Source organism: Eschrichtius robustus, chromosome 19 (genome assembly GCF_028021215.1).
Source record: "Eschrichtius robustus isolate mEscRob2 chromosome 19, mEscRob2.pri, whole genome shotgun sequence".
In the NCBI taxonomy this organism is placed as follows: domain Eukaryota; kingdom Metazoa; phylum Chordata; class Mammalia; order Artiodactyla; family Eschrichtiidae; genus Eschrichtius; species Eschrichtius robustus.
This window is the reverse complement of record NC_090842.1, coordinates 61,708,075-61,723,802: the sequence shown is the minus strand read 5'-3', so window position 1 is coordinate 61,723,802 and position 15,728 is coordinate 61,708,075. Positions and strand designations below refer to the sequence as shown.

The following is a 15,728-nucleotide window of genomic DNA, read 5'->3' as shown; positions in this document are numbered from 1 at the left end:
ACCTCCTCAAAGAAGTCTTCCACTCCCACCTGATCCTGAGGGCCGTCATGTGCAGTTGGGCAGGTTGTTCACTGCACAAAGCACTCGCTTGTATGAAGGGGGCTGGACTCCAGGTCACATGCTGCTCTCCAAACTCTAGGAGAAAGGGGTGCTGTTTTCTAGTTCACACAAAGGGGTTCTAGGGACTAGCAGCTGCTTTGTCCACTCCTTCACTCTGTGTCATGGATTGAGTTGTGGCTCCCCAAAAGATACGTCAATGTCCTAACCCCTAGTGAATCAGGTGTGAATGTGATCTTATTTGGAAATAGGGTCTTTGCAGATGGAATCAAGTTAAGATGAGCGCATACTGGAGTAGGATAGGCTCTAATCCAATATGGCTGGTGTCCTTATAAGACACACTGATGTACAGGGAAGATGGCTTGGAAGGAGAGACTGGAGTGATGGAGACACAAACCAAGGAACACCTGGGAGGGCCAGAGACTGGAAAAGGTAAGGAAGGATCGATCCTCCCCTAGAGTCTCTAGAGGGACTGTGGCCCTGCTCACACTTTGATTTGAGACTTCTAGCCTCCGGAACTGAGAGAATAAATTTCTTTCTTTTAAGCCACCCACCCAATTGGTGGTACTTTGTTATGCCAGCCATGGGAAACTAACACACCCTGCTTGATTTTCCCCACATCTCTGACACTGTACACGTTTACAGTCAATCCTCATTGTGAGCAGGTGCCCTATTTGTGAATTAGTCCACTTGTTAAAATGTATCTGTGATGCCACAAGCTCACAGCACTTCCACAGACATGCGCAGAGTGAAACGTTGAGTCGCTAAGGCGGCGCCCTTGTACTGGAAATGAAGTATCCTTTTGGGGGTCTATTTAGTGCCACGTGTCTCACATTTCTGTGCTTTTGTTGATTTCACTGTTTTATTTTTCATAGTTTTTTTTTTTTTAATTTAATTTTTGGCTGTGTTGGGTCTTCCTTGCTGCGCGCGGGCTTTCTCTAGTTGTGGCGAGCCGGGGCTACTCTTCCTTGCAGTGCGCGGGCTTATTGGCATGGCTTCTCTTGTTGCGGAGCACGGGCTCTAGAGCGCAGGCTCAGTAGTTGTGGCGCACAGGCTTAGTCGCTCCGCGGCATGTGGGATCTTACCGAACCTGTATGCCCTGCATTGGCAGGTGGATTCTTAACCACTGCGCCACCAGGGAAGTCCTGATTTCTCTGTTTTAAATGGCCCCCAGGTGTAGTGCTTTGTGCTGTCTCAAGTGCTTAAGCACAAGAAGGCTGGGGTGTGCCTCACGGAGAAAATACGGGTTAGAGAAGTTTCACTCAGGCACGAGTTATAGTGCCGTTGGCTGTGAGTTCAATGTTAACGAATCAGCACTATACATTAAGTGAGGTGTCTTTAACAGAAACACATAAAACAAGGCGATGTCTTGACGGCTTGACAAAAACGTGACCAGAGGCTGGCAGGAAGCTAACCCTATATTTCCCCCCAGGAGCGATGGTTCAGTATTTGCTAATTCCGTGTTCCCAGAGACCACAGAACCTTACCAGGAATGATACGAATCGCCTGTGTTTGGTTGAACTTTTTCACTGCCTGCCTTCTCCACCACCAAGTTGGCCCTCCCAGGACAGGCACTTGTCTTGTTCAGCTGCACCCCTGTGCCTGGAACAGGGCCTGGCACCCAGTAGGGGCTCACATATGTATGTGGACTAAGTCCTCGTAATCCCCCTCTCCACCCACCTGTCGCCCCTACCCCCGGACTCCAAACAAGTCCCCGGAGACCCGAAAGCAAAGGGGGCCGGGGGGGCGTCAGTACAGTTTTAAAAAAAAGGATCGTTTTTTAATTTACAAGAGTTCTAAATGTACAGAATTCTCCTTTAAAAAAATCGTTATACACAATAAATACAGTACAAAAAAATTTATCTTACAGTACTAGTTTTGTCTCCAAGATTTCGAAATCTGGCGTGGGTGGCTGGCGGCAGGAAGAACAGAAGGAAGACTGGCTGGGGGTGGGGTGGGAGGAAGACCCCGGTTTCCTGTTTTGGAGGTGCTCGGATTTCAGTCGAGGGACTGGAGGCTTCGCAATCTCTCGTTCTCATTCGAGCGCACACAGAGGGACATAGGACACGGAGCGGGACGCACACACATGGATGGGACACAGCTGCCCGCGGGCACAGCGCTCCCAGCTGGGGGTCCCGGGATGCAGGCTCACGCCGCCCCTCCCGTGCGTTTCCTTTCTCGGCCTGTGGGGGGCGGTGGGGAGAGGCTGAGCGCAGCTCGCAAGGACCCTGCCGGCTCTGAGCGCCCTCCACGCAGGGATCCGTGAAGCCACATGGACAGGCCCGGTACCCGGAGACGCGTGAGCAGTGGGGACAGCCAGGAAGCCCTCATCCCTGGCAAAAGCGCACGTGTCCCCCGGTGGTGGTGGGGGAGGGGGGGGACGGAGTGTGCAGGAAATGGGAAGAAATAGGAAACGACACACCAGGATTACCCCCTCCTTTGGCAGGGGGACAGTTTACATTACAGCCCCTCCCCGAAATCCACGACCCCCACCCAACAACCCGGCTGAAGCAGGAGGTGGGGGACGAGGCCTTTGTGACTCAAATAACTTAGGCAAGAAAAACTCAAGGGGTCCCCGGCTCGTGTCCCCCAGGAGGCTGAGGTCGGACGCCCGGCTGCCCCCCTCCCCCCTCCCCGCGGCGTCCCTGCGGAGCGAGGGGACGGGGAAGGGAAGACCAGCCCGGTGTTATCTGTTCAACGTCCTGGCGCCGAGGCCACCGTTGTGACTGGAGGGCGGGTAGGCCTCCGGCCTGTGCAGGGGCGTCGGGGAGGCAGACGTGACCGCCGCCGGGGCGGCGTGTGGGTACGGGGGTGCGGGCGTCCGGCCGGGGGCCTGTTGGAGGTTCAGGATGCTGTCGATGGCGCTCTGGAGGTGTTCCGTGAGCGTGTCGTCCTGCGGGCTGTCGCTGGAGAAGCTGGCCTGGTCCACGTCGGGCGACTCGGACTTGCGCCGCTTGGCCGGGGGCAGCGGGGGCGCCTCCCAGCCGGGCTCCCGGCTGCCGCTGCCCTGCCCGGCGCCGGCCGCGGGGTCGGCCGGGGCGCCCTTCAGCATGCGCTGGTACAGCTCGTCCTCCACCGCCGCCAGCTCGCGGATGAGCCCGCTGGTGGCCTCGTCCACTTTGGTGGGCAGCGGGGCCGGGCTGCCACTCCGGGCTCTGCCCGCCGCCGCCCCCTCGGCCGCCCCGCTGCCCGGGGCCTCCACGTTCTCGCGGTAGGTCTTGCGGAGGGGCAGGCGAGGGCAGTGGGGGGCCGGCGGCGGCGGCTTGCGGTCGGCGGCGGCCGGCGGCGGCGGGTGGTCCACTGTGCCGTTCATCTGGCCGGTGGCGGGGGGCGGCGGCGGCGGGGGCCGGGGCGGGGGCTCGGCCGCCTTGAGGGCGGCGGGGGGTGGCGGCGGGGTCTGGTGCACCGGGTCCAGGGCTGTGTTGTGCACGACCTTGCTGAGTCCGGCTTCCTGTTTGATCTTGAGCTTGAGGCCGATGCGGCTCCTGGCCTCATAGGTCTTGATGGGCGGGCGGTTGCGGGAGGGCATCGGGCCGTCCTCGTCGGCGTCCAGGGAGGAGGCAGCGGAGGACAGGGAGGAGGAGGACGCCCGGGCCCAGCTCACGGAAGGGGAGCCGCCCGCCCCACCGTGCCGGATCACCAGCTTGGTGGGCAGGTGCAGAGGGGGTTGGGTCGGGGCCCCAGACGCCGAGGACGGTGATGGGCCGTGGCTGGGGAGCCGGTGTCCCTCGGAAGAGGCGGCGATGGGGAGCCCGAGGGAACGCGAGGAAGACACATACTCATCTGCAGGAGAAGGGGGCCAAGAAAACCCAGGGGGTTAGGGAAAGCACGAGGCGCCTGCAGAGCAGAGCTGAGAGAAGGCAGCGTACACTGAGCACCTACTACCTGCCAGGCCCGGGGCTAAGCCCTTGACTCATCAAGTCCTGAGGACATACTGCTAGGTAGGACCCTTTCCCCAATTCCCAAGTCCCCCCAGTGTGCAAGCACAGGTCAGCACCGGAGAGAGGACGCCACCTTAACTTCTGCAACCCAGGCACCTTGCTTGCTTCACCCCAGTCCTGGCTCTGCTCCCCTGCTTTTCTATCCCCCCGGGGGTGGCAGGATGTTCCCTCCATCCAGGCCATGATCGAGGAGGTGAAATGGACACACGGTGATGGAGGAGGAAGATGAGCTCAGCTCTCTGTGGTTTCAGAGCCGGGAGCACCGGGCAGGAAGGCGGGGCTCGGGCGCCACCCAGTGGTGGGGTGAGGTAAGGCCACGCACCCTGCTCCCGCCCCCCCAAGTCTAATTGGGCGGCTCTGGCACTGGGCACTACGCGGGTAGGAGTCGGGGACTCCGCCTCTCTCCCCTCTCACCAGGCTTCTCCTTGGCCAGCTGCTTGTCCAAGGCCAGCGTGGTCTTCTCCTCCTGAATGAACATTCGGTCGATCATTACCATCTCCGCTGAGGGGCTCACCCTCTGAGGGGGGAGAGAAGAGAAGATGGGCAAGTGAAGAGGTGAGGTGGGGAAGGGGACGCGAGCAACCGGCATGGATGGGAACACATTCCAAACTGTCCTTGTGATCCCACCCAGCCCCCCTCCCTCCTTCTTGCCCAGAGGGGGTGAGGGGAAAGGGCAGGGTCCCCCGGGGAGGAAGGTGATGGCCACCCTACCCGGGACTCCTCCAAGAGCAGGAGGCGGTATTTATTGAGCATGGCCTGGGTGCGTTTCAGCAGCTGCGTGGAGACCGTCTCAAACTCCTCGTCCACTGTGGAGGAAGAGAAGGGGTCCGGAGGCCCAGAGGTTGGGGACCTAGGGACCCGCAGATGCGCACGGAGCTGGGCACATCCTGACCCACAGTCAAGGGCGCGTGCAGAGTTGCACTAGCATCTGCTCCTCGGCACCTTCTGCAGTCCTCGCCTCCCGCCTCCACACGCCGGGGACAGGGTGGGGAGAGTCCCAGGGGAGGCCTCACCTTTGTGGTAGTCGTTGGGGGAGGGGAGGGCACCCTGGTAGACGTGGTAGGGCAGGAGGCGATGCAGGGCGTCCTCAAAGGAGGGGAAGGCCGTCTTGTAGTCAGGGTGCAGGACGGAGCCCTGATGTTTGTGCAAATGCTCCAGGAAGCTGGGGGGTGGGGAGGACACCACACACACATACACACACACACACACACACACATACACACACACACAGAGCTGGTGGTGAGGCCAGGAGACAGCAGATCCTGGACCCTGAGCCCCAGGCCACAAGGCAGAAAACGACGGGACAGGGAAAGGAACGCTGGGGGAGTATGTGTTAACGGGTGCTGAATGTGCCTGTTCTGCCTCAGTGCATCTCTGCGGACAACCAAAGGCAGTAGGCGCTATCATTATGCCCATTTTACAGATGAGGAAACTGGGGTCCACAAAGGTGAAGTCCCTGACCCAAAGCACCTACAGCGAGGAAGAGGCAGCGCTGGGAGTCAGAGGCCAGAGCTTGTTACTCAGCCTCCATGCAATACCGTCTCCTGCCACCTGGGGTCAGCATGTCCCCGCTCTGCCTCTGACCCAGCAGCAGGCCTGGGGAGGCTGGCAGGGAGGTTGGGACACTGGTTGGTTGGTTGATAAGATCCTGTTCTCTCAATGGGCTGTTTTCTAGCCCAGCACGTAAACATTATGTACGAATGTACATAATACACCAGACATAATGTCCCACCAGACATGCTTGGCTGTACCCTGTGCTCTAGACCAGCAGCCCCCACACATCACGGGGGCAGGACCTGGTCTGGCTGGTGTTTCCAGAATCTAGCACAGGACTGGGCACTGTATGAGGACATGACCAACACTCTCGGTGGAAGTAGGGCAGAAGAGAGGGACAGAACGCAGGCAAGCCGCCCATCCACCCAAACAGCCATCGGATCAGCCACGCACCAGTCTGATTACCATCCATCCATCTATTCACCCAGGCCCCCATTCATCCTTCCACCCGCCCAAACGCTCATCACCCATCCCCTGATACGAAGCACTGCCTGCCCCAGGCCTGTTTGAGATGCTGGGGGTGCCGAGGTGACCAAGACACTCCGAATCCCTCCCTCCTGAAGCCAGCAGCCTAGCTGCCTCATGAATACTCCTAATACCGCCTCACCGAATCCTCACCCATCACCCTATTATCACTACTATTCCCACCCCACTTTCTAGAGGGGGAAGCTGAGGGTCTTCAGGGAAATGGCACTGCCCAAACCACGGGGCTAAGGAGAGGTGGAGGGACAGCACAGGGTGGGAAGGCACAAGGGCCGGGCACTGGACTCACCAGGCTTCTTTGCTGGGCTGAAGGATAGGTGGTTTCTTCAGGCTGCTCAACTTGCTTTCATACTGCGGGGTGGGGGGGTGGGGGGGTGGGGGGGTGGGGGGGGGGGAAGAGGCCAATGAGAGGTACCGCGACGGAGGAGCCTTCCCTTGGCAGCCTGACCCTCTCTACCCCCCAGCCCGGGACAAAGATGGGAGGGGGCCGATGTCGCCCGAGATGGGGTCCTGGTCCCAGCTGCGGGATGCTCTGCCCATCACATTCAACCTGCGGGGAAGACCTGGGCTGGATCCAGGGGCGGGACACGGTGAGGAGAGGGTGAAGGGCAGGATCGAGCCCTCGGCGCCCTCCGCCTGGGTCCCCTCCAGCCCCTTATCCGGCCTGGGTCTCTCGGCCTCCGCCTGGTGTCTCCCTCCCTGCCCACCAAATGGCCCTTGAATCCCTTGTCCTTGTCTGGCATCTGGTTTGCGCTGACTCTTCTCATTTTGCCTAAATCTCTCTCTTGACTTCCCTTGCTCATGCCCGGTCTTCCCTCTCAAGCTCTTTCGAATCTTGGTCTCCGCCTCGGTCTCCCCCTCACCCCGCACACGCCCTGTCTCGCCCCTCCCGTCTGGGTACCACTATCCTAGTTCTCCCCCCAACCCCCGCCCCATCTCCGCTGTCTCTGTTTGACTCAGTGTCTCACTGCCCACCCCGCCCTGCCCCTCCATCTAGGGTCTCACCCCACCTGTCCCGAGCCCATGCAGCCCCTCCTCCTACAGTCTCAACCTCTCACCTGCTCCAGTCCCCAGCGACCGTCTGGGTTCTCACTCAAGCCATCTCTCCTATCATCACCCTGTCATTTTGGTGTCCGGGAGGGGTCTCTGTCCAACTGTCTCGGTCTCTCGTGTGTCCCCGCCCGCCCAGACCGTCCTGGTGTCTCGCCCATCGCCAGGCTGTGTCTCATCTGCCCGTCTGTCTGCCGGCCGGCATCCCCTGCCCCTCCGGCCCCCGTCCCGGTTTCCCGGTGATGTCACTCGGGCCCTAGCCCTCCACTCTGGTAGCCCCTTACCTGCAGCCCAGAGGACTTCCCTGGCCCAGATGCAGCGGCCTTGGCCACAGTCAGGGTCGGGAGGTTGCTGGCAAAGGCTTTGCTCTCGGCGGGAAGCAGAGGAGGGAGGCCTGGGGGCGAGGTGGGGCAGACAGGGCTCAGGGGTCACTGGCACGAAGGCGCGCGCCTCCAAACACGCGACCCTGCACCCCTCACTCCTCTGCTTCTTTGGCCTCGGTGGCTGTGTCAGCCCTGGAGGGAGTGCCCCCCTGGAGGGACATCTGGAGAGACGGCCCTTCCTCCTCCACCTTCCCTGTTCTGGGAGGTCTGGGCGACCCCTTGGGCTCAGGCCCCTAGGCTCTGCCCTAGCCCGTCCTCCCCGGCCCTCAGCCCCCCGTCCACCCACCTTCGGGCCCCCCAGCTCTCGTGCATGGGCCACCTCTCCCCTACCTGCAGTGGCCACGGGCGCCGGGGCCGGGGCATGGCTGGGGGCGGTGGAGGTCCCAGATGGGGCCTGCCCGCTGACCAGCCCGGAGGCGGTGGGGCTGCCGAGGGGCCCCAGGCTGGCGGAGGTCTGTGGGGCGGCGGGGGCACCCACAGCCTTGCTCTGGAGAATGATTCCGGACGGCACCTGAGGAGGGCGACAGGTGGCTGGGGGGCACACGCTAGGAGTGGGGGCGGCCAGGAACCAGGGCTGGGGGCGAAGACAAAGCCGTGAAGTGCCAGGGGTTCCGATGGGACTGAAGGGGAGGGCGGGGCGGGCGGGGCGGGCGGGGGGCCAGTCCCTGCCTCCGATTACCTGGTGAAATCTCTCGAGAAGAGCCTTCGGCTGGGGCAGCGCCGGGAAGGGGGTGGCCACCATCTGGAAGGTCCGAGGAGGCGGTGGGGGGGGCGCTGCGGGCTCGGGGACCAGGTGGAGGGTCGGAGGGGGCGTGGGGGACTTGTGGGGCCCCTGGCCAGGGGGGAACTGGAGCTGGAAGTCAGGCGGCGTGGGGGCTGGCAGCCTGGAGGACGTCTCGGAGGAGGAGGCCACGACAGAGGAGGTGGAGGCTGGGGCCAGCGGCCCCTCCAAGGGCTGGGACGGGGGTCGCAGAGGGGGCTGCGGTGGGCCTGGGGCAGTGGGGGCCGGCGTGCTCGCAGGTGGGGGCACGCCCAGCTGGTTCTGGATGACAAAGATGCTAGGCAGAGTGGGGGGGGCCTGGGGCGGAGGGCAAGGGTGCAGGGCGGGCTCTGAGGGTGGGCGGGACAAGCTCTGGGGCTGTGAAGGTGGGCGAGAGTGGGGTCGGGAGGGCGGGCGGGAAGGGGGCCGTGGAGGGTGTGGGGAGGGCAGGTGAGGGCTGTCTCCCAGAGGGGCCTGGTGAGGTAGTGATGGGGATGAGGAGGGGCCTGGGCCCTTCAGCGGAGCCGCTGCTGGGATCTGGGCAGGGGAGGGAGGGAGAGGGGAGGGGGCGGGGGTCAGAACCAGCCTTGGCTCCCGTTGCCCCAAGACACTGGGGACCCCGGCCGCTCCCACCAGAAACCCCCCCTTCTTAGCCACCCCTAGTCCTGAAAGGACCCCACCGCCCTTCCCGCCTCTCACTTCTGAACTGCCCACCTCACCGCTCCACCCGTCCCCCCCCAAGCCCTGCACACGTCCACCTACCTCATTCCCTCAACCCGTCCCCCACCTTCCCCCACACCGTCTGTCCCCACCTCCCCCTTCCATTCGTCCCCCCCATGCCCCCACACCTCTGCCCTCCGATCTCACCCCCCTCCCCGTGTGCCCCCCCCCAAGTCCCCCCAGATGAAGGCGAGCTCTGCAGGCTTTGGGGGTAGCAGCGTAGGAAGCAGTGGCGGCGGCGGGGGCACCACACCAGCTGCCCAGCGGGTAGGCGGGGGGCCGGGGAGCACGAGCACAGCAGCAAGGGGGAGGGAGGCGGCCAGGCGGGGGCAGCGTTCCAGCCGCCAGCCCTGGCCCGACCGTCCAGCTAACCCAGGAGAACAGATACCAGCACAGACACTGTGGCTGCGTACCGGGGCGGGGGGCTGATGGCCGAGGAGGGCACGGCTGGGGACTAGGGCATCCAGGGAGGCAGGGGTAAGGACTGAAACTGAGGGTCAGGGTCAGGCCCCTCTGGACACCAGCCCATGAGTTACGGGTCCCCTTCTAAGTGTCCGTGGCCGCTGCCTCCGTGTGCCTGTGTGGCCGTGGCTGCACGCCTACCTGGGAGCCATGTGAGCCTGCAGGTATGGGCGTGCGTGTGTGTGTGTGCACGCATGTGCACACGCATGTGTCAGACTTGCACACGCAATCCGGGCACTAGTTCTGTAACACGTACAGTGACCTCGCCTACAACACACCTCAGCCAGAGCGCCTTAGCCCTCTGCACTCTCTTCCCTCTGAGGTCACCTCCCCAAGAACCATAACCTCGGCAGCTACTGTTGAACCAGCAAGCACCAGCCGGGTACCTGACACTGAGCTGGTGGTGCCTTTCTGCTCACTGTACCCCAGTGACGGTGCACACTGATCCAGCGCGTACGGCTGGGAACTTGTACCCACTCGTGTGGTCTCTCCACGGTCCTGAGAGCTGTGATGATATTGGACCCATTTCACAGATGAGAAATTGAGGCCAGGGAGCCAAAATTACTAGTCGAGTCTCAGACAGGTGCTCATCATCTCCCTGGCTTATCTACACCACCCAGTGAGTGACTTCCAAGCTGAGCAAGGAGGACTCATGCTCAGAGGGCTCAGGGGACTTTGCCCAAGGCCACCCATGGCTGCCACGCTCCAAAGCTCGGGCTCTTTGCTTCAAGCCTCCAAAGTGGGCCAACTGACAATTCCGGAGTCATGGCTTGCTTTAAGCCTCCAAGCTTGGCCCTGAATAACTTCTGGCAATTCAAAGTTAAAAAACCAACTAACCTATCAACCACTCTATATGTCCCCAAAGGCTTGCCACCTCTAAGGAGGTATCAGAAGCTTGGACCTTGGCTCTCAAGGGGCTGGTGAGATTGTCACCTGGACAACCCTCTGGAAGGCGGTTTGATCTGGTGGTTTTGAAAGACACTCGAGTTGACCTGGTAATCCCCCCCTCCAGGAATCTGTGATAAGGAGCATTCAGGCGCATGCTCACAGGGCTGGCCACTGTGGGACTATTTACAGTAGAGAAAGTAGGAGAAGAAACCCAATGGCAGCAGCAGGTGAGTAGCTAAAGTGAGTAAGGGTGAAGGGAGCCGGCCCACTCGACACCTCCCCCCCACCCCCCCCAGGCACAGGCTTCCGAGGGCTTGGTGAAGTGGCAACACAGACGTGCCAGATGCTAAGTGAGATAAGGAGAATGACCCATGACACGACCACTGGACAACTGGCTAGACCGCATTATGGACACTGGATTTGATAACAGTGCTGTCTCACGGCTAGATCTGCGGAATTTGATAGCTCTGCTGTGATCGAATAAGAGAATGCTCTTATTCTCATAGGGCTGAAATACTATGCTAAAATATTAAGGGGTAAAGAAGCATGATGTCTGCAATTTACTCTCAAATGAGTCAGGAAGAAAAAAAATGTATACATGCCGAGAGGGCTACAGCTAAAGCGAACGCAGCCAGATATTTACAGTGGGTAAATGTGGCAGGGCAGCCAGCTTCTGAGACGGCCCCCAGCCATCCCCGCCTCCTTGGATTCAGTCTCCCACATTGTATCAGGGTTGGTCTCTGGTCAAAAGTGGCCAAAAGAACTCAGGAGAAGTGACCACACGTCACTTCCAAGATTAGGTTATATTATAAAAAAAGACTGTGGCTTCTATCCTGGGTGGTCTCTTGCTCTCTTTCTGTTGGATGAGGCACTTGGGGGAAGCCAACTGTAGAGCATGTTATGAGCTGCCCTTCGGAGAGGCCTCAGCCTCAGTTCGTCTCTACACAGGCCCTCCCTCCTGCCAGCAGTGGCACGAGTGCACCATCTTGGAAGCAGATTCTCCAGCCGGGTCAAGCCTTCATGTCACCGCAGTCCTGGTTGATACCTTGACTATAATCTCCTAAGAGATCACGAGCCAGAACCTTCCAGTTAATCTGCTTCCAATTCCTGATCCTTGGAAACTACGTGAGATAAGTTAATGTCTGTTGTTTCAAGCTGCTACATTTGGGGGGGGTGGTGGTAATTTGTTACACAGCAATAGACAACTAATACATCTGGTCAGAGAGTAAAGAACTCTCATGAGTATTATTCCCATGTACTAGTCTTATAAATTTGCTGTATGTTTGAAATGATTTTAAAATGAAAAGTTCAGGGAATTCCCTGGCGGTCCAGTGGTTAAGACTCTGCGCTTTCACTGCCAAGGGCACGGGTTCAATCCCTGGTCGGCGAACTAAGATCCCGCAAGCCGCATGGTGCAGCCAAAAAAAGAAAAAAAGAAAGAAAGAAAAGAAAAGTTTAAAAGTAACCAAAAAAGTTTAAAAATTAAAAAAAGAATCTCATCCTCATGAAAAATACAGAGATAAAATACTCACACACTCCCCCCAAACTAAGTCAAAAACCAAATGACATACTGGGGGAAATAGTTGCAACTCATAGCCTAGACAAAGCTCATCTCTCTCACATACAAAGAGCCTCTAGAAATCACAAAGAATAACAAGCAGTGAGAAAAAAGGGGCAAAGGAGATGATCAGACAGTGCGCAGAAAAAGAAACACAAAAGGCTGAAATATTTCAAGACATGTTCAACCTCACTTGTAATAAGAGAGACGCAAATCAAAACACCCTATGGAACCACGTTCAGGCATCGCATTAGGAATAAGCCGTATGTCTCATAAAGATACTCGTGCATTGCCTTTGGGGGTCTAAACTGGCACCATTTGCTACAGCCTCAGAGGAATGCAATTCAGCAGCAGCTGTGCAAATTCTAAGTGCACCTGTGCTTTGAACCAGCAAACAGGCTTCCGGGAAGTGACCAGAGAGATACGCCTGCACATGTGGGAAATGACAGGTGGCTGAGTTGTTTACTGCAGCTCTGCGTGGAGGACCAAAGCCTGGACGTGGTCTACCGTGCATCAGGACAGCACTTCCGGGGATGAATGCTCGTCCATCCCTATCTGTACAGAGGAATACTTCTCCACTGTAACAAAGGACCAAGGCAACTCCCCATGTGCTGCCCAAGTAAGTGGATAATGTGCTACCTGCTGGAGAGAGAGAAATGTAAACCCATATTTGCACGAGGCTGTATAGGCACAGAGCTGGAAGGAGATACTAAAAGTAAGTGCTGAGGCTATGGGGAAGGGCCGGGGGCTGGGAATGCAGGCATGGGGTGGGATGCTTCTCCCCGTACTTTAAAAATGCTTTTTCATGATTGAACCATGTGACTATAATACCTAATGTCAAAAACGACAAATGTTTTAAGTGGATGGGAAGAAAAAAAAGCAAGGCCAAAAGGAAACGTCATACCAAAAATGTTACCAGTGGCTTCTGCATGCTAGTATTATGGGTGATTTGTTTTTCTTCTTGGTTCTTTTCTGTATTTTCTAAATTCTCTGAAGAAGCATGAAATTATTTTTATAATCATTTTTTTTTTAAGCTCCCACATGAGTGGACTGTTTACTGAGAGATTCCAACTGCCCGTGAGGAGATGGGAAGATGCTCGATTGACGCAGAGAATTAGAGAGAAGTGAAGGAGGAGGAGTGCATTTTTCCGCCTGGCCAGCAGTGAGTCGGCTGCTGACCTGGGGTTGAGGAAGCTGTGGGAGAAGGCCTTCACCGGCACAGACCTCACAGAGGAGCAAACGGTTTGGTCCATAACATGCTTGGGAAGCACTTACTGTCAACCCTCTGTATCCACGGGGATTGATTCCAGGACTCCCTCAGATACCAAAATCCAAGGACGCTCAAGTCCCTTATATAAATGGCACAGTGTTTGCATATAACCTATGCACATCCTCTCGTATATTTTAAATCATCTCTAGATTACTTATAATATCTAATACAATGTAAATGCTATGTAAATAGTTGTCTGAGCGCAGCAAATTCAATTTTGCTTTTTCTGGAATATTTTTCCCCGAGTATTTCTGATCCGCGGTTGGCTGAATCCGGGGATGCAGAACCTGTGGATATGGAGGGCCGACTGTATACCCTCTGGTCCAGCAATTCTATTTCTAGAAATTTACCCCTACGGGTATTCTCATGCATGTGCAAAGCCTGACACAAGAATATGTGTGGGAGTGTGGTTTGTTACCAATTCCACGGGAAACCACCTTAACTATTCATGAATAGGGGACTGAATAAATGAAGCCTTGCGTGTCTACGTAATGAAATAAAGACATCAAAAGGGTTGGCAAACTATGGCCCAGAGGCCAAATCTGGCCTGCCACCCGCTTAGCCGACCATTTTGTATGGCCGGCAAGCTAAGAATAGTTTTTACATTTTTATATGGTTGAAAAGAAGTCAAAAGAAGAAGAATATTTTCTGACTTGGGACGTTGACAGGGGATTCACATTTCAGTGTCCATAAATAAGGTTTTATTGGAACACGCCCATGCTCATTCATTTATCTAGAATCTAGATCTAGAGCTGCTGCTAGGCTATAATGACAGAGACTTGCAAAGCCTGAAACGTTTCCTATTGGCCCTTCATGGAAAATTCACCCGGCTTCTTTCACGCTTGCAGGACTTTCAACATGCCCGGCCCTGTTCAAGCACTTTACATACATTAACTTATTTATCCCTCACAACAGCCTATGAAGTAGATGCCGTTATCAACATCCTCATTTGACAGGTCAGGAAATTGAGGCACAGAGCGGTTAAGGGACTTGGCGGAGGTCACAGAGCCTGTAAGTGGCAGGGTCGGGAGTCGAGTGCCTGGTCCTAACTTCCCCTAACAACAATTCTCCGGGACAGTGGTTTTCAAGGCACACCTAGTGCCCGTCAGTAATGGCTCTCCCTTTGCTCTCGCCGTGGAGTGGAGTGCTCAGCACCGGGCGGGAGCTCGTATGTGTGGCTGGGTTCCTTCCTCCATTCATTTATTTTACAAATGCTCACCAAGCATCTGCTGCAGGCCAGGCACTGTTCTGCGCGCTGGGGAGACAGCAGGACCTGAACGCACACAACTCTCTGCCTCGTGGACTTTACGTTATAGTGAAGAGTATACGTTACAGAGAGGCATTTACGTTATAGTGAAGACAGGAAACAGGGAAAACAGGCAGCCTGGTCAGAGGGTGGTCAGTGCTATGGAGAAATGCAAAGCAGGGAAGGTGGCAAGGGAGGGCCGGGAGGAGTCAGGAAGGTGACCAACTTGTCCTGGTCTGTCTGGGACCGTCTCAGTTTTAAAACTGAAAGTCCCGTCTCCCGAGATCCTCCTCGGTACTGGGTAAACTGGGCTGGTTGGTCACCCAAGGAGCGAGTCTAGACAAGTACCTGCAGGGTATGCAACATTAAAGTGGCAGAGTACACATGTGCCCTGGCCTGGCTCTCAACCACAGCACTCGGAAAAAGGGCTCCTACCAGCCCCACGTTCCAGCTGAGGACGGGAGCTCGCGAGGCTCGGAGAGGGGACCGCCCTTGGCCCCAGGGACCCAGGCCCGGTCCGACCACTCTAGAAACAGTGCTTCCAACCTGAGTCTCTCATGGGCTAGGCGGCCCCTCGCCCCTCCCCTACTCCTCCCTGGTTTTCCTCTCTGGGTAGAGATGACCTGAGGACATCCTGGCCCCATGTCCCTCTGGACTGACCCATAAACACAATAGCTAAAATAATAATCATAGCAAATATTTATGGAGTGCTTACTCTGTGCAAAGCACATATTAACTGGTTTACTTGTCCTAACAGACCTATAAAGAAACTATTATTCCCATTTTCCAGATGAGGAAATCAAGGCTCGGCAGTTACAGGGACTCACCCACGGTTAGCACAAGGCCTGACACATACGTAGTGCACCCCTTTCCCTAAACAACTGTTGATGGAATGAAGAAACTAGTTGCTTCAAGTCACGTGGTGAGTAGCAGAGCCTGAGAATGAAATCATGGCTGTTTAAGGACAAGGCCCAGCTGATTTCTGCCTGCCTGGACCTCGCTCGTGTTACTCCCTCCTCTTCCTGCCTACCCTAATCCACCTACCCACTGGTCCTTTTCGAACGAGTACAACATCCATCCCTCCAGAATAAAAGGTGGCCCACCCTAACCTCTCAACTGCTGATGTGCTGACTCATATGAGACAAAGGCTAATTTCTCTAATATGTAAAGAGTTTCTACAAATCAACAAGAAAATGACCAGTACCCCAAATTTGAAAATGGCCAAGGATATGAACAGACAATTCCATAGAAAGGAAAACACAAATAGCTCTAAATCTATAAAAACCCGCCCCGCCTCATTTACTGTAAAACAAAATGCATATTAAAACAAAACAAGGTACTATTTTCACCTATCTG

At 56.8% G+C, this 15,728-nt stretch overlaps 1 protein-coding gene across 6 annotated transcripts in view; it reads right to left on the bottom strand.

The window, feature by feature from the left end:
* Nucleotides 1-1,810: 1,810 nt before the first annotated feature.
* BICRA (BRD4 interacting chromatin remodeling complex associated protein) overlaps nucleotides 1,811-15,728 on the bottom strand; it is a 77,014-nt gene continuing 63,096 nt past the window's right edge. For 5 of the 6 annotated variants that reach the window (XM_068528257.1, XM_068528256.1, XM_068528260.1 and 2 more), the window contains 8 exons: nucleotides 8,148-8,765; nucleotides 7,799-7,979; nucleotides 7,370-7,479; nucleotides 6,325-6,386; nucleotides 5,012-5,160; nucleotides 4,710-4,804; nucleotides 4,413-4,515; nucleotides 1,811-3,840 (listed from right to left, as the gene is read on the bottom strand). In XM_068528257.1, the coding sequence (XP_068384358.1) occupies nucleotides 2,744-3,840; nucleotides 4,413-4,515; nucleotides 4,710-4,804; nucleotides 5,012-5,160; nucleotides 6,325-6,386; nucleotides 7,370-7,479; nucleotides 7,799-7,979; nucleotides 8,148-8,765 (2,415 nt within the window). In that variant the 3' untranslated portion in view covers nucleotides 1,811-2,743. The remainder of the gene's footprint in view (nucleotides 3,841-4,412; nucleotides 4,516-4,709; nucleotides 4,805-5,011; nucleotides 5,161-6,324; nucleotides 6,387-7,369; nucleotides 7,480-7,798; nucleotides 7,980-8,147; nucleotides 8,766-15,728) is intronic. The other variant, XM_068528261.1, reaches the window with a different exon arrangement.